Raw genomic sequence first — 19084 nt, 5'->3', positions numbered from 1 at the left:
GAAAGCGTTGAAATTTTGTATATAGGACTGCTATAATATGCAGCTGTGCACCTCCTTTTCAGTTGCAGTCGGCCACACCAAAGGTCACTCTGTAAACTCATTTTTTTTATACTTATATGTTGGTAAATTGTGCATTTTTTGCTTTAAAAATGATTGAATTATGTTGTTCTTATCTTCCGGTTAAGGTTTTTATGACTTTAGTTAATCTGCATGCAATAGTTGTAGAATTACCAAAAATTTAAAAGTTGTTTAAGTGCAGATAAGCCTATTTTTTTTTACTATAGCAGCCATACTTGTTTACATTTGAAACTTAGCAGAATAGTAAATAGTCTTTTTGCCGAGTGGGACCAAAATTAAACTTTAATTTTTGTGCACCAAAAAATTTGCCTTGTTGCCTGCTGGTTGAATTGCTTGTTTTTCTATAGAAACTCTAATTTTAATTGTAAAAATTGTTCTTGATTGTTTTAACTGTATTTGTTTTATTTTGTTCTATATCTTTAAATTTTTAATGAAGATATTTTGAGTTTTTATGTAGTTTTGCCTTGTCACACAATGAGAACTGAATTAATTGAATAAGAAATATATCTCCAATGTAATTCGAAGAAATAAGTTTAAATGAAATGCAGGAAAAATGTGTATAATTAAATACTCTGTACAAGGAAGTCATGATGTACATATAAGATTTTTTATCACTGCATTTATTTTATCTCTAATGGTAAACAAATTAACACTTTTCCTTGTAAACCTAAATTTAATTCATTTAACTCTCTAAAAATATCACCTAAATATGGCAAATATGCCAACAGTAATTCACCAAATACACATTTTTGCAATCAAAATTTTGAAACACAGTGGAAAATTTGAATTTCTGATCGATGTTCAAAAAGACAATTTAAAACTTTGCCTCTGGACAACCACCTTACTTTGGAATGTAAAAAAAGTGTTTCATGTTCATTGCCCATCTCTCTAGGCATAAAATCGTAAATATCCTTGAATTTAAAGCTCAGCTGTGGAAGCTGTATGATTTTCAGATTTTCGGAGATTGTCTTAGCTAATGAAGCTTCACAATGGACCAGGAGTAAATTTAAATTCTGGTGTGACTTTCTTTATTTAAGAAATAACACTGCAATGTTTTCCTTTTAAAGCCTGAGCTCTGTCACTGCATACAGCAATTCACTTATTCCAAGGAACATCATTCTCAGACACAAAATTTTCAATTACTTTGAAAATTTCATTTGCAATTGCTCTATCATGAAGAGATTCACAAAATACATCCTCTTCAGCAATTTGTTTATCTTCTTCGAAACGTACGTTTTGAATAAAGTTTGTTACATCAGTACTTTCATGCAATTGCAATGCGTAATACTCACTGTGTTTTATTTTTTTAATAAGTGTCTCCTTTATAGAATTCGCCATTTCAAGAGTTCATACACTTTTTCTTTTCTTTTTAATATTCTTCTAGTAGGTTGCCCTGGATCCATTACTTCTGCATCATCACTTTCCCCTTAATCCATCCTAGCCATTTTTCCTTTTTGAAAATCTATGTTTGTTGTAATTTTTTATAAATATTTAAATGCACAATATATTACAAGTTCTTCAAAAACAAACTACGATATTCTCAAATCGCATAGAGAAGTAAGGAATGCAAAGCAACAAGAAGACAAAATACCTGCTGTTAGAGATAGCAAATCGAAGTAAAAAAATTATTGTAACTGAAAAGCAATATGAGCACGGAAATGGTGGTGACATAAAGTGTACGCATGCTGATAAATCAATCAACTCTAAATGAATTAATGAGATACTACTATCTTTTTATAGGAACTTATTTTCATTTCCTATTAAATATAACATCCATTTCTATTACACTTTTTTAAAAAAAAATCATTTATGATATCAAATTTGAAACATTAATAAAATGTTCTAAAAACTTGGAACATTCAGTACAACATCAAAACACAAACACACTCTCAAGGTTTAGGTTAAGTTAATTAAGGCAAAGCAATATGAGAGGAATGAGCAATATACCTACTGCGAGGGATAACTTTGTGAAGGACTTCCCAAGAGAAACTGGGTTGTAACCACAATACACATGTAAGAAACCACAAGAATGTCCAAGCAGCCAGCCCATTTGCCTGGAGCGGAACCTAGTTGAAACTAACAGTGTCCAGCAGTGTTACTCCTCAGCCATTAATAGGCACAAAAAAGGGAGGTTTATTCCTAAATAAACACTGGTGGTTGTTTGGTAGCATACATTTCATAGCACTTCACTGCATTACTTCCCATTTATGAAAGAAAGTTGGTCAGTCATCTTGCAGTTAAGTGTCTAAGTACTTGTCCAATTAATCTTATGTTACTTAACATTTTGGTACTCTGAGCAGGATATTTGCGCTTTATGTATGTTAAAATATGTATACTGAGGTAATAAAACACATACCACTTATGTGTTTGTATAAACCAAATAGGTTTTTTTATGCATATGCAGAAAGTTAAATCTAGAAAATATTCCTAGAAGTAAGAAGTAAGCTTTCTTGTTCTTGAAACAAGAAAGCTTACTTCTTGCACTTTGGATCCGAAGGTGGAGATAAGGATCAGCTCTAGTTTTTTTGGGGGGATTCAACTCTAGGTCTATGCTACATCACTTGTTTCTCTATTCGTCATGCATTAATTTTTCGTTTTTTTAAAAACAACTCATGTTGTCCTTGTGCTTTTGGGTACGCACATGTTTGAGAACATCCGCTCTTCCACCATGCGAAATCGAAAAATCGCAATGACAGGCGGTACACATCACAAATTTATTACATTTCCTTGAGAAAATAATGGAAGGAAAGTCAACTGTGTACGATTTTTGAAACGTACACGAGTATTTCACCTTTCTCGCAGACATAATAAAAGATGATAATTTCTAAAACTATTTCCCGAAGTACGTGTACTCACACAACTTAGGACAAAATGACCGAAATAACTAAAGAACATCCAAATAACAGCTTGCTTTGTCCTCATCGGCTAATATATGCCAAATGACATGCAGTTTAGCACGATGCCCATTGGAGAACTGGAGAACGACGTTTCTGAATACGTATATGCTCTCACTCACAAAGCAGAAGTTACCTAATTTGAAAGGTTTTGTTACAGATATAATTTAGAGAAAATTCAACTACTTTCAGACGTCCAAAATCACTTTTTTTTTGTTCATATAACAAAGTATTAAGCCAAGTTCCATCAAAATCATGAGAAATTTTAAGAATAAGAAAAATTCGGGAGAAATATATTGTAAATCGGGTTGGCAGGAGAGCGGTCGAAAATCGGGAGTCTATCGCCTAAATCGGAAGAGTTGGCAACTCTGACATAATGATGCAATTCATTGAGACCTGAACATTAAACTCATCCATATATTAATCAAGATATACAGTCAAAATTTGTTTTCCAGAATTTAAAAAATTGATAAATATGCACTCTAACAACTTTCTGCCTAAGGCCCTGTGATCCACAGCTCAACAGAGACCAAGATGTCACCGGTTGAGACTATAGCATCTACCAGACTCATAAGGGGTAATGCCATGTCCCCCAAACTTCAGTTCCAGTATTGATATCATCAGTGATTAATGCAACTCTCGGAGCTTTTGCTTTGAGGACCTGAAATGCCGAGAAATGCTACTGTTACCAATCTCTCTGAAGACTTCAATTTTCATTTGAAAAGAGGGTTTTTTGCACTGTTTTCATTCTGTTTGCCTTTAAGAATCACCTTACCCACAGAATTAATTTCTGCCTTGAATTTTTCCTTGCGTAACCCAAACTTTGCTGCACTGAGTTAACCCTTTGTGGCTCAGTATTCCACTACATGGAACGCCCAAATTGAATCGCTTCTGAAACCTTTAAATTCAACTGTAAATAGATAAAAATGCCTTTATAATATACTTTGAACTTTTCTTTTTAAACAGTAGATAGCAGCATATCACAAGGAGACACAGAATTTTTATTTATTACGTGTTATTAAAATTCACTTTTTTCAAGTAATTTTCTCTGTTTTTTTAATGATATAAAAAATTTTATTTGGAAAAAAAATTAGGCATAATTTTGCTGACTGTACTCCAAATTATTTGTTCTATATTTTTTTAAATCTTTCATACAAAAAAGATACGCAGAATCATTGAATAAAACCGGGTGTTCCATTAGCGGGAACACTGCACCTTTAGCGATCTCATGCTGTTATGAATCAGAACTCTCATCTGTGCTTATGAGAGAACATCCATTGTTTACCTTTTCTGTTTACGTTGTTTTGAAAGGGGAATGAATTCCAACAAAGCAGTATTGAGGAGTGAGGTGTGTTTTGTGTTATGAAAGCCCTAATATTGGCATGTCGAATTTTTTGGGAGTAGTTTTTTAGGCGGGAATATTATTAGTAGCTTGACTCATCTTTACTTAGACCTGTGCGTATTTTTTGCTGTTGCATTTTAGTCTCATTCCTGTTTATTTCCAATAATTGTGTAGATATTTTTCGTGTGTGTATATATTACAGGCTTATTTTTCTTTATTGTTAATATTAATCGTAATTAATTTTTTTATTATTAATTTTCCATAAATGGCGTGGAGAGGTCTAACTCTTTCCGAAAATTTGTAAATATTTTTGTATATAGGACTTGTGTATATAGATATTTATCACATTTATCCGTATATATTCAAGAATATTGTATATAGCCATAATACAGAGTTTTTTTCATTCTTATACAAACGCTTCTACTCATTTTTGTGCTTCACTGCAGTGCTCACTTAGTCACACTTTTGAAAGCTCTGGCAGCGCAGTGTCCCACCTCATGAAACACCCACAGAATTAAAACAGTAAGTGCAATTTTTACAAAATTTTACCTGTATACTCCTTTAGGACTAAATAGAGTGCATAAAACTTTTTTTGTTGAAATTCCAACGTAAACGTATAGTGCACCGCAAAGGGTTAACACCTGAGTCTACGAAGTTTATTAATCGTTAATCGCTTTCCAATCTGTTTTAAGTTAATATTGTATTAAGTATAAAAATATTTTTAAAAATATGAAAAAGAATCATACAATTAAAACAAAAGTTTCAAAATTCTACAAAACTACAAAAAGAATTCGATACTTTAAATTCTTTCCTCTCCATAAGCTACTTTGAATTCTTTCTCTAAATAAACTTCCTTCAGCAATTTGGCTCCCTCCAGTTATTATTAACCATTATGAATATTTCTCTTACTGCTTACTTTTAATTGCATGATGTAGAAGTACATGGTTCTAGACCATATGCACTCTAGCAACACCTAGCAGACTATGTGAGTGTTACAGTTTCCCCACTTCAGACAAACACAAAATAAAATCTGACTGCACCATGTCATTGAAAGTCCTTTTGTCTGATCAATATATCACAAGATTGGTTCTCACACATATTATTGGCTCTTCCAAGTCCTATCTGATAGGAATTTTGCTGAATATTGGTAATGCTTCTCCTCAAATATCTGTTGGCTGGGCAGTTGATCTTAAGGAAACTTATGAGAACATGAAACCGATTCATTGGTACCTGGAACACAATCCATTTAGAAAAAAACTTTGTTATGATTTTAAGATTATTGCAGTTTTGCTGGAGTTACATAAAATACATTTGTTTCTCTTGTGAATCAGACAGTCATGTCAGGCATTTACATTATGAAAAGAAAAACTGTCCTCCCCATGCAGCTTCCAGACCTGGTATAAAAAGCTTTATATCACATCATTTCATAGATCCAACAAAGATACTGCTTCCACCACTTCATATCAAACTGGGGTTCATAAAAAACTTTACGGCAGTAATGAAGAAAAATTGTTTGGCATCTGCATACTTATGCAGCAAATTTCCACGCCCAAGTTTAAAAAAAGTATTTTGTTGGATATCAGGTATATCATTTGTTATGTGATTCTCAATTGGAATAAAACTCAATGAAAGTGAATACATAGCATGGAATACATTTCTGCTAAATGTGTTTGGATTTTCTGAAGAACTGACAAGTGGATATTTACAAATGAATAGAGAGGAATCTTAAGGCATCATATGAAAAGAATGGGGTCTCTGCAATTATGTGTCATCCATTCTCGGTTCAATTTCTTCCCCGACAATTGCAGTAATGCCTGTTTGTGATAAGCATACGGAACACTTTCATTGGGAAAGTACAGTAAAGGAAGAAAGATATAAAGTAACAGTTTCTCTAATCTAGAGCAGCAATATGAGCTGATTTCAATTGCAGCATGAAGAATAAAAGGGTCCAAGTTAGTAACAAGCAACAAACTAAAAAGTGATCACATTTTCAAAGGCTTGAACATTCAGTATTTTTAAAAATATTCATTAATGTTTTAGTGTATTTTTCCTATTGAAGAGAGCTGCTTTAGTAAGAAAAGTGTTAATTTTTAAATTTGTTGGAACTTCTAAACAAAGCCAATCTCTGAAAATAAACTGCATGTTCAGGAGATGAAATTTAATATAAAAAAGCTGATTTTATTTCTTTATTTCGATTATGAAAAATTGCTAAAAACATAAGCAAAATCTAACTTATGAGTGTTAAAAATGTAAGATGAATTAGATGTAACTTTTAAACAGGAGTCAATCATAGAAAATAAAGTGTACAGTCATGTTCAGGATGTGATATTTAGTAAAAAAAAAAAAAAAAAATCTCATTTCATTTTTGCAACAGCCAAGAGTTAAAATTTGTACTACAGTGTCATAGATATAGGCCAAATACTCTATCTATAAATTCAGTCTCCAATCTAAAATTTCCCCCTGAAATATATGATGAGTGTAACATGATCTTTGAGATAAAGATGCTACAAAGAGTCAAACAAAATAATAATACGAAGTTAACATATTTAAAATATATGCTTCTCCACCAAGACACAATTTAAATTTTCAAGAGGCTCAAAATATTTTATGTTTTTTATCTGTCTTAGACACATCATTGGTACTACATTAGGAATGATAAAATTTCAGAGGTAACATATTTTTCATTGCTAATAAAAAGCAAACCATTGTGATAAAAATTAGATTATTAGCAAAATCTACACAAATGTTTGTTAAATTACAAATCTAACATAAATGCATAATAAGTTGGAAGTACTGACAAATAAGATAATCAGCTTTATCCATTATTTTTAAAGAAACAGGGATAAGCAATATTAAAATAAAAATTGTTCATAAATTCCTAATGAAGTTTTATCGGTCTAATTTCAAGCAATCAGCACTTTCTCCTTCACAGACAAATGGTTCGAAGGATTAATTTTTATCATCAACGATCTATCAGAATTAATATTCTAACAATCTATTAAACTGATGCATGAGTATCTAACAAAAAGATTTCTTTAGTTATATTTAAATGCCTTTCTTCATGCCTCAAAGCAATTACTTACAAGGGGAAAAAAGTAGCACAGAAAAGCAAATAAATTTATACACATAAATTAAAAATTTCTCATAATCATACCTGCTCATCATGTCGTACTGCATCACGCAAATGCCATTCCTCTTCATCTTCAACCCAAAAAAGATCAAACGTTTCGCCACAGACTTGGCATGTCTATTAAAATTTAAATACAAAATTATAAGCAACCAAAAAATTTTAAAAAATGTGGCAAAACCAAACACATTTGTGAAAGGAATACTTCATTAAAAGATATCAATGTACTAAAGAGAAAGAAATGTATTAACAACACATTTTATGTATGCACACATAAAATATATTTATCTTTTTAAAAGCAAAATATTTTCTAATTGGCTAACATATAAGAATTAAATGTTTTGTAAAACAAATTTTCATCTATAATATGAAATGCAACAAAAATTGCTAAACTTTCCATACTTCTGTTATATTTTCTGCGGCAGGGACACTATGTACAACCGGTGTAACTGCAGCTTCCATTTGAGGTTCATCGGCTTGAAGCTCAAAATAACTTGGAACTAAAAAAAAAAAGCAAGAATTAAAACAATCCTGATATAGACTGTCTGTAACAAATAAATAAAGTCTGAAGAAAGATGAAGCAATTTCTTAACCAAAATTGAACTTAAAACTAACATATTCAATGAGAAATACATGTGCGAATGGCCTGCATAGCTTAACCATAAAGTGGGAAAATCATACATTCATCTCACCATATAGGACTCTAATAAGAAACATATAATACAGTAATATCTTGATTTGTATTGCCTCATCCAGAATATGGATAAAGAGTTTTATGAAATTTAGGCATACTTGGTGTAAATAGTTCACATGTTTTTGCTGTAACTGTTTCTGTGTTTGAAAACTAGCTTAGCTACCATTTTATTCCAGCAGTTTAATATTACTGCCATGCCCAAAATTCACTCATCAAGGTAGTCACCAAATAATGCTCCAGGTCATGGCCAGATGTTGCCACAAAAATATCAATAGTTGTGCCATTATTTTACCTCTGAAAACAACCCATCTACTCTACCAGTAGAGACTTCAAAGATTCTCACCATAATAACCTAATTCTACAATAAAGATCTAAATTTTGCATTTTTTTTTTTTTTTTTTTAGTATCAGCAATATCTGCACCATACATAGTCATTATAAATTTTAACTCTATTAATATATGATTTTTATAATTTCTTAACAAAATTAATGCTTCAGTATGACCCTTCCTATTTCAACACTATCCCTACAGAAAAATCTACTGTAATTTCTGTTGTCAGTCGAAGAATGACTGTCTAGAAAGACATAACTTCAGGTTACTACAGTACTAGTTATTACTGTTAAAGCACGCAATTAGCTGAAATATTAATTTACCTCTTTCTTCAAAATCTTCAAATTCTTCAAATTGAATCCAGTCCTAAAAACCAATACAAAAGCTGAGGAAAAGTGTGAAAATAGTAATATGCAAAAAAGTACATTACAATTAAAATAAATACATATATTTGAATTTTTTTTAACAAAAACATTTAGCTAAAGTACATTCTGATGAATAAACAGCACAGCAGTTTCACTGAGTTTAAAAGATTTATGTATATTTCAAATTATTTAACTTTCTTTTGTGTCCATAAGTAATAAATACTAATTAAAAAATAAATAATAATCTGTTGTCCTGAGTTATTCTGAAACCCCATGTTCACTATGGCTTCTGCAGTGTGTCAGGATTTTTAAGTTTGAAACTAAACAGATTTTTGTTTTCTTCCTGTCAAGGTTTATAGGTTAACTAGTTAAATATACATATATCTTCAGCATATGCTTGAAATAATAAAACTTAAACACTGTGATAGAAAGAAAACTGAAACGAGTATTTACAAATACAGTTACATATACAGCACACAGAAAACTAGTAATTCTTTAAAAGAGTAAATGGGGAAATAGTTCTTTCCATGGAATTTTGTTTTCAAATAAAGAAGCAAACATTAAAAACAAATCATATTTTGTAAATATCCTTTTAAAGTAATTCAATGCTATTTTTTTTTTAATTTATTTATATAAAAATTCTAAGTAAATTTATGAGAACATTATGCTTACAAATCTATTAATTCAAAACCCTCAAATTTCATGTTTTATGCAAGTTTAAGATCAATTCATTAATTCTTTTTAAGCAAACAGCATTCTTCAAAATACTCACAAGTAAATATTTACATTGCACAGTTTTATGTAAAGTTTCGAAATGTAGATCTTCTAAGAAAAAGGATTAAGAAATGAAAGAATACGAAATTCTTCTACTTGTATTGATCTCAAAACAGGGCAAAAATTTATGATTTAATAGATGATTATCCATAATCTTCCATTTTATGTTAATTTTCTTTGAAATGTCCATTGCTGGATTGACATACTACTATTAGGCGCGTAATGTTCAATGAAATGCAGATGAGCATGTCTTTAAACGGGGTTCTTTGACGGCTGTCCGATATCGAGATGAAGTCCTAGAACCCATTGTAAGATTGTACACTGCAGCAGTTGGCCCTACTTTTGTTTTAATGGATGATAATGCACGTCCCCATAGAGCTGACATCGTCGATGACTACCTGGAGAGTGAAAGGATTGTGCGTATGGTGTGGCCAGCATATTCGCCCGACCTTAATCCCATTGAAAATTTTTGGGATGCTCTCGGTCGTGCTGTATCTTCACGTTTCCCACCTCCAGCCACTCTTATTGAGCTGGAAACTGCTCTACAAGAAGAATGTTGATTGCTTAATTCTGCGGTGGTTGACCACCTAATTGAAAGCATGGTCACAAGGTGTAAACTTTGTATACAGATAGGGGGGGATCACATACCCTATTAATGTCCTTTTTTCATTTTATGCTGTTTATTTTCGCTTTATACATAATTCTGTTTAAGTCTCCAGTATGTCATTATCGGATAACTTATAAAAATTTAATATTGTTTTCATTTCTGTATATAATTATTGATTTTGTTTTATGTATAAATATATATGCTACTTTCCTGCTGAATTTTGCGTTAATCAAAGCAGTATTTGTTAATTTTTTTGCATTACACATCTTCGTGCTTAACTTTTGGAAGTGAGTGTATATATATATATATATATACAAGGTACTACTAATGTCTAGTACCCCCCATTTAACTGCCGAACGGCTGCTGCTAAAAGTGGTGTCTAGGTATAGTAGTAGCTATCGCTATTGTGACAACACTTACAACGCCAACTGGTTTAAAACGGTGGAAGTTGCATTCCTATCTCAAAAACAGTATAAGAGGAAAAAAATAATCATAAAGTTGTCGAGTATCATCCATTTAATACAAAAAACACCTTGTATATGTGAATGCTAGAAACATAATGTTGAAAATGCACATTTGTTTCTTCGCAGTTTCCAAAATTATGACATTATGAAACTTGAGCAAAAGAAGAAAAGATTATCTTTTGTACAAAAAACGAGCTCACATTGCAGCATAATGGTTACACTTGTGATTCATATTCAAGAGGACTGTGGTTCAAACCCCGCGGGGTACATCCATATACAGATTGTCTTTGCAAGCAGAGTAGACAATATGCAGATTGTGCATTATCGTGTTGCAAAACATATCAACTCTATGCAACTGGAGCTTGAGTGCAAAATTTGTGCACCATATAAATAGTGTATGAAATGTCACACCTGTTTACCCGAGATAGCTATAAGAGAGATATCTCCTTGGGGGGGGGGTTATGTTAAAGCTTATGGTCATGGACAATTTTCAAAATATGATTACTGTGAGATGGTTTTACTTTAAGGTGAATGTGGGCACAAGCAATGATTGGCAGTGCGGTTATATCAGTAACTCTTCCTGTAGCCCGCATCCTTCATATAAAACCTTCCCACAAGTTGTGAAATATTTAAGGGACGTAACTAGACTAACTAATATTTAAGACTACATAACTAGACGATTTCAATCCAACAGACCAGCTAAGACAAGGCGGAAAGTCCAACTGGAAAATGTATTATCATATGCCCTCACATATCGTGGCTTCTCAAAAAGATTGTGTTTGGAAAATCCCAAACAAATTAGTTGTTTATCCATACCAGCGTACATACTCCTCATCAGGCATTACTGGAAGGAAATCCCGACAGACATTTAGTATAGTGCAGCTTTGTCATAAATCAGACATTCGTAGCAGATATAGTGTGGACATATGAGGCATGCTTTTCTCGGAAAGAAATGCACAAATATAATAGGCAGAACACTTTATTTGGCAATCAAAACTTCCTCATGCTTTGGCAACATTCAACATCAAATTTGATTTTTGATTAACGTTTAGTATGGCATTTAGAACAACAGGCTAATTGGCCCAATATCTTATTAGGGTACTTTAATGGCCGCATGATATTTAGAGCTTCTTCAAAATGTAATATCCGATTTTTTGAAAACCTGTCATTGTTTCAGCTCCAGAATGGACGTTGCAACATGATGGTGCACAAGACATCACCAATGAAGTAGTACCTGATGAAGGAATTTGGAGAATGAATAACTGGGTCATGGTGGCTTCAAAGAATGGCCTCCGAGTTCACCTGACCCGACTCAAATGGACATTTTCCTGTGGGAATACCTCAAACAGCAGGTGTATGCACCCCTCCAAAAACACTGTATGACCTTCAATGACATATTACAAATGTCTGTGCAAACACCTCACCAGCCATACTACAATGTGTGTAATGTGAAGTTCTAACAAGAATCCAGATGTGCATTTCAGAATTCCGAACATCGAAAATAAAGGTATCTTGTGATAACTAGTTTTTTTTTTTTTTTTTTTTTAAAAAAAAGATCATTTTATCATGTTAGTGTATGAAATCACAAACAAATGCACGTTGAAAACATTTTGTTCTTAACATTCATGTCTACGAGGTGTATTTTCGTACTAAATCGATGACGCTCTACAACTTTGTAATTCCTGTTTTCCTCCTGCATCGTACCATTTTTGAGACAGAAAAGCTAACTCTGCCGTTTTCCATCAGGTGACATTATATGCGGTCTCATATATATATTAGCGCATTACAACTTTACTATATCTAGAGATCATTTTTATGACTATAACTGCAGCCATTCGGCAGTTAAATGGATGGTAGCAAACTTGGTGGCACCCTGTATATTACTGTTAAAATGTCTTATGGCATTCTCACTTATTGCAATAGTATTAATTTTAAGTCTCGAGTGAAATTTAATTTGCTATGCAAAATTCCGAGTTTTAGAATTTCTATCTATGGAAATTTAAAATCCATGATCATATTTATGCAACTTATTTTAAGAAATTTGCATTAAAAAAGTTAACATACGAAGATATCTTCAACAATACCTTGTAGAGACATTAGAATTTTTTTTTTTTTTTTTGATGAGGGACAGATGAAAAATTAGCAACAGCCCTCGCAGGGAATCAAACCACGAACCTCTAGAATACTGGCCCAGCGTGTAGAACCACTACACCATGAAGGCGCACTAGGAAAATGGGAGAAATACCTTATATACTCCCCTTTTTAAAAGGCGACTGGGGTTTTTAGGGGACCCAGTCGCCAAATCCTGGGTATGGAGAGTCATCATCCACAATCCTTTTTTAGTTTGGGCGCCACCATAGAGACATTGGGATTTTTTCGGAAAAGACGGAGAGATGAAAAATTAGTATCACCTCCGCTGGGAATCAAACCATGGACCTCTGGAATACCGGCCCAGCGTGCAGAACCACTACACCAAGAAGGCAAGCTAGGAAAGTGGGAGAAATACCTTATAACCTGAATACAGTTTTCTGAACTTTCATTAGGGGTATCTTGGAAAATATTTGATATATGAGGGTTTCTTTGGGGGCAGCAGACAGTTATTTCACTATAAAAAATAATTCTTCTTTTACTGTTCTATGAGGTCAACACAAAAATTTTAATTTTATACATCTTCTGTGCATGGTTTCACATGGCAAAGGCTTCCACAATCAAAATTTACTTGATTATTTCTTATATACCATACAATCTTTCTTCAACGCCCTGCATAACAACATGAAACAGAACTTGAATTCTGACACAAGAAACCTTATTTCTACCAAACGAAACTTTAAAACTTAAGAATTAAGTATTTACATTCATAAAACTTGACACTGAGATCTGTAGTTTATAATCTAACCAATATTAATTTAATATGCTCAGAATATAATAAAAATTTCAGAAATCTCAGAATAAAACAAAATGAGAGAAACACACTATCCGGCAGATTTTGAAAAGGTGAAATAATTTTAAAAAAAGAGTGGAAAAATATCATTAGGTTACTCTATAGGTAGTGCAGTTTCTTACAGTAAGTTTCAAGATAGTGTGAAAAAGTAAACACGTTCAACTTTAAGCTAAGATACATTTAATTATATTATTAATAGTTTTTGTCCAGTTCAGTTTTAAATTTTCTACCTTCTTAATAGAAGCTCTTCAGTTTTACCAAAGAATGAATTAAACTCTCTTCAGACACCATACTGTGGAAGAAATTTTTCCATTAAAGTGACTCTAAAGACGTAAAAGTTCAGTAACCTGATGATGACAAAGCATAGAAATATAGTCGATGCATCAGAGTTTCCCATCTAAATCATATTATTTTTGCAGAAATTCTTGCCCTATATGAAATTGTGCATTGTTACATTGTTAAGATACAAAGACACTTGCGTTAGTTCACAGTAAATTTTATTCCGCACCATGAACAGTTTGTTTCAGCAACATCAGTTGCTGCTAATACTGCTCTTCAGTAATAATTGATATCTATAATCTAGATTTCTTTCCATATCCCCCAAAATACTTTAGCAGCCCATTGCTTTTAGAATAACCATACTTGCAGAAAATTTGCTTTTGCTCACCAATGAATATTTGATTTACAAATGTTTCTTTTTATAACCTAAAGGGGAGAAATGAATGAGAACTCCTAACCGTTGTTTCAAATACATATTTGCCAATTCATGCAGTACCGACTCAGTTTAGAAACTTTTCAGATATATTTTAAATGCTGATAAGCCAATGAATTGATTATTAGGAGCTGTTCTGGTAGATCTTTTACCATTGAATTAAGATTATGCTCTATCTATTTAAATAGAAAAAAAATACTTACTGGCTGACACCATATATGCAAGATAGATGATATAAATACCTTTACAATAATCAATTTGCTTACTTTTTTACAGTTCCCAGCAGCTTTTCTATTAACTGTACTGACAGCGATAAAGTCATATTGACAGACACTTTATACTAGTTGATCACAAGAGATATAATTAAAGAAATGCATTATAATGACATTATGAATACAGTTACATACAACATAACAAATCCTTGTTTTATATATCATCTGCACAAAAGTCCTTACTTGGCCTTTATTTTCATAACTGTTAATCATAGGCATATTTATATACAGTTACAAAATGTTTGAAATGGCACAAAGCGATGTACTCCCTATTGTAATTGAAATTAATCATAAGATCAATCTCACTGGTGTGAGGAATCTCTGCTGGGGCTTCAGGAAAGCAGATTAGAATTTGTTTGAAAACATCTATAACGATCTTATTTCGCAAGAACCTATTTCAGATGACTTAGAAAAGGAATGGTCCCACTTCATTCTTCACTACTTTTAAATTTCAAAAAATTATTTTTCTATAAAATAGGAGACTAACTGTATTCATTTCTCTTATGTAAATATTTAGGAATATTTTGTACTTGTTAGAAAAAATAAGACAAAATTTCTCTTATGGCAAAAATTAACTGAGATAATTTTGAAATTTGCAATATTTGATGTCATTTTGAACTAAGGGTTCGGAATGCATTTCGATTGTTTTCAAAATTTCTTCTAACTTTAAAACACTAATTTTTTTTTTTTTCATTTACAAAATTTCATTCTTTGTTAAAAAATTTCAAAATAGCAATCCTTTTTAATTTAATTTCTTTCATGTCTTTGCTGAGTTGGTTCAGGATTTACTTTTATAGCATCTCTCTCTCTCTCTCTCTCTCTCTATATATACATATAGTTTTTTCCTCATCACAAAATTTTTCATCGAGATTGCTATTTTTTTAAACCTATGAAGACAATTTTGTTAAATATTTATATACTCACTTCCACCTCATAAAACCATCGTCTTGCAAAAGCATTCTTAGCGCCCTCTTTTTCTCTTCTATTCATTCGGAAATGCCAGTCTAAATGGCGACTATACTGGTCACTCTGAAGTTCTTTGAACCTCAAACCACAAGTACAGCACTGTGATCCTTTGTATAGTAAGGCTATAACACTGGGATAATACCTGGAAATCATTTATATTCATAATTAATAAGAAAAGAAGATGAAAGTTAGTGGCAGTAACACTAAACTTCTTAATCCTCCAAGTAACACATATATGTGATTATTTTTTGTGTCTGGTGTGAATCTGGATAATCTCTGAAACTTCAGTATCATATGAACCACTGAGAATCCTCCATTGTGTTTAATTATTTGAATTCCAGTTTTTTTCTTCTAGAGAATGTTTTTGCACCATATAAAAGAAACTACTCTTTTGTTCAAAAACATTCTCAGAACTTACATAAGTCTGACATGACAGCTATTCTAAAACTTGCCCAAGATATTAAAATCTCCCTACAAAATCATATCTTCTCAGAGTATAATTAACACAACAGAGGCTAGTCATGCAAAAGATTCTAAAACAGTTACCTAGAACAATTTTATTTTTCTTACTCTTAAATTCGTAATTCCATTGTCCAACTTTTGGTGTACTTTTTAGCAAAATTATTTTATTCTCGTGTTCATATTCTATGAATGTGTTTTAGTGAAGCAACACCTATGAATTTGTTTTCACTTTTATTCCACTTTAAGGCTAGATAAATTTATTTAAACCAGGAATTTGAACAGGTTAAGGGCCCAGTTTAGCGCAAAGTAACAATTTATGAACGTGAGTTTATCCATTGTATTCTCGGTTTAGAATTTAGAAAATGAAAGATAGCATCGCTGGTTCAACGGACAAAATTATTCCTAATGAATATTTCAAATTACTTGTACTCTCAAGGCAAAGGGAATACTTTTTGTCACCAATGAAATTATGGTACAGCCAGAAAATTATGAAGCAGCAACAGCAAAGTAGGAAAAAGTCTACACACTTGCAAATTGTCTGCAATAGAAATTTCACGCTTATTGAGAATTATTCTTCATCAAATTAAATGCTTAAAAAAATTAGGTGGTCTCTTTAAATTGAAATCTGACTTTAAGAAAATGTTGCTGCTTGATAAATTTCATCAGTAGAAAATGGAATGCAATGAAATAGCAGTGCAGTACATTGCAAAAATTGAAAAATCTTGTTCATCAAATGAAGGACTAGGGTAAAAGTATCAGTGATGAAAATTTCATAATAATGAAAATTTGGGGAACATTAACTCTAAAATATAGAAATTTCAGACAAGCCTGGTTATCTGTCAGTGATAACTAACAAAACTTGTCTAATCTGATGGTAAGTCTCACTCATGAAGAAACTTTTTAATTGCTTCACTCATGAAGAAACTTCTTAATTGCTTCTTATTTGAGACATGCATTTTTAGAGGTTCATAGATACTGGCAATGCAACTATAGGCCTCGAATATCTAAGTATAATTGTCCCCTCTAAGGACTGCAGTATTATCATCAAGAACCTGTACCAAATAATCAGTGACTTGATACAAACATGATGGAGGGTCTATTCACACCGTAATACTTGGGAAGCTTACTGCCAAGAATACTATCTGGGATAGCTCTGTTACCAATGCAAGAGGTCTGGAACTTAATATTCTGGTCAATGGCAAGGCCTTTCTGTCCCTAAATGATGAGATACACATTTTCTGCTTGAATAATAATGGATCAACTGGTGTACTGGATTTGATCTTTGTCAGCCCTGACTTACTTCTTTACAGTTACTGGAGAGTACTTCACCGTATAAGTAGCGATATACTTCCTATTTTAATTGAAATTAATCTTAAGGTTAATTCCATTGGTGTGGGGAACCTCTGCTGGAGCTTCAGGAATGCTGATTGGAATTTGTTTGAAAACATCTATAACAATTTAATTTTGCAAGAACCTATTTCAACTTAGAAAAGGAATGGTTCCACTTCATTAAATTTTTACAGCTGCCAAATCTTCAAGTCTAAAGGAAAACGTAAACATCCTCATCATTCCTTCTTTGTGCACATTTCAGACCTCATCCAGCCAGATTGCCGAAAGATTTGGACTATTGTGTGCAATAACTTTTATGGGACTGAAAGTACATTATCTAATGATAAAAAACTCTGAAGCTAAAACTAATAGAATCTAATGCCAAATGAATGTTATCATGTGAATATAAATGCAAACAGGCTTCATTAAAATCTGAAGAAAAAGATGAGCATATTTGATAAAGAAATTGATGATTCAGAATGTTAAATTGATAAATGGAAAATATTAGAAAATAAGTTGAATAATCTTCTGAATGAGAAAAAAGAAGAATCCGTTGCCAACAGTATTAATCCATTTGCCAAATACTTCATTGCATTATCGCAAAATTTAACTACCCTCATTTGACAGTAATATAAAGAGGAGGCTTGGGCTATGTCAAATGTATGTTACGTGCATGTTATTCACAGTAATATAAAGAGGCTAGGTTTTGGGTTGTGGGGGTTCAATATAATATGGTTAGGTTTGGGGAGGGGACAATTTAAGGTGACAGATATGGATCCAAATTTGGATAATCATGATAAATTTGTAGATTTTGCACAAGCTATGGAAAAAAAACTCATCAGTTGAAGAGTTAATAAAAAGGTTTCCACCTGGTGAAGTTAGTTATAAGAAAGGCCCTGAAAAAATTTATTGTTTGTACTTTCTCATAACTTTTATCACAAATTGGCAGTTAATGCAGTTAATAATAAAGATGATTAATTAAGTTTCAAAGCTATAAAGACAAACAACAGCAATTGAATTACAGGCTCACTATGGAGGAGTTGCAGATAAAATTCTACATGTGAGGCCTACTAACCATATGTCAGAACAAAAATCAGAAAAAACTGGCCTCCACTGGTTGTATGATCAATAGGAATCAAAGCTGAGGGACTTAGAAACTTTAGGAGTTACGAAAGATAAGTAAGCTGCTATGAGTCATCCTTTTGTTGAATCTGCTCTTCCTAATGAGATGCTGCATACATGGGAAAGATTTAGATCTGCCAATCAATGATCTAATGAAGAGTTATCACAAGAAGAGCAATCCAACTATTCTAAGAAAGCCACAAGTGATTTAGACCACCTTCTTACCCTTCAGCAAGATGAGGTTAAAAGCAAAGAGAGAATTTTTATGGCAGTTGAAAGCTTTAATCATTTCTGTGAAAATAAACCATTTTGATGACCATCAAGAGACCAACACTAAAAAGTACCAGTCTCACATTTCTATGGCAACTGAACTTTTATATTCTCAGAACAAGAAACAGTGCATATTTTGCTCTGGGGATCACAAATCTTGCAACTGTAAAAATGCCAAAAAAAATAACCTTGAAAGAAGACTGTTGCAGAAAATCCACACTGTTGTTTCCATTGGCTTAGAAGAATATGGAGTTTAGGTTTGCAGGTTGAAGTTAAACCATTAATTACATGGAAAACAGCATAACTTATTGTTATGTAAGAGTATTTTGAAAGAG

General features: G+C 32.3%; 1 protein-coding gene across 4 annotated transcripts in view; it reads right to left on the bottom strand.

The window, feature by feature from the left end:
• LOC118189518 (uncharacterized) overlaps positions 1-19084 on the bottom strand; it is a 317844-nt gene that overhangs the window by 45149 nt on the left and 253611 nt on the right. For all 4 annotated transcript variants that reach the window (XM_085809144.1, XM_035360141.2, XM_035360143.2 and 1 more), the window contains 4 exons: positions 15525-15708; positions 8789-8831; positions 7844-7941; positions 7469-7561 (listed from right to left, as the gene is read on the bottom strand). In XM_085809144.1, the coding sequence (XP_085665270.1) occupies positions 7469-7561; positions 7844-7941; positions 8789-8831; positions 15525-15708 (418 nt within the window). The remainder of the gene's footprint in view (positions 1-7468; positions 7562-7843; positions 7942-8788; positions 8832-15524; positions 15709-19084) is intronic.

Source organism: Stegodyphus dumicola, chromosome X2 (genome assembly GCF_044657685.1).
Source record: "Stegodyphus dumicola isolate Sdum_Otavi_A_Nest chromosome X2, ASM4465768v1".
Lineage (NCBI taxonomy): Eukaryota > Metazoa > Arthropoda > Arachnida > Araneae > Eresidae > Stegodyphus > Stegodyphus dumicola.
The sequence above is the reverse complement of the archived record's forward strand: the minus strand, read 5'-3'. Positions and strand labels throughout refer to the sequence as shown.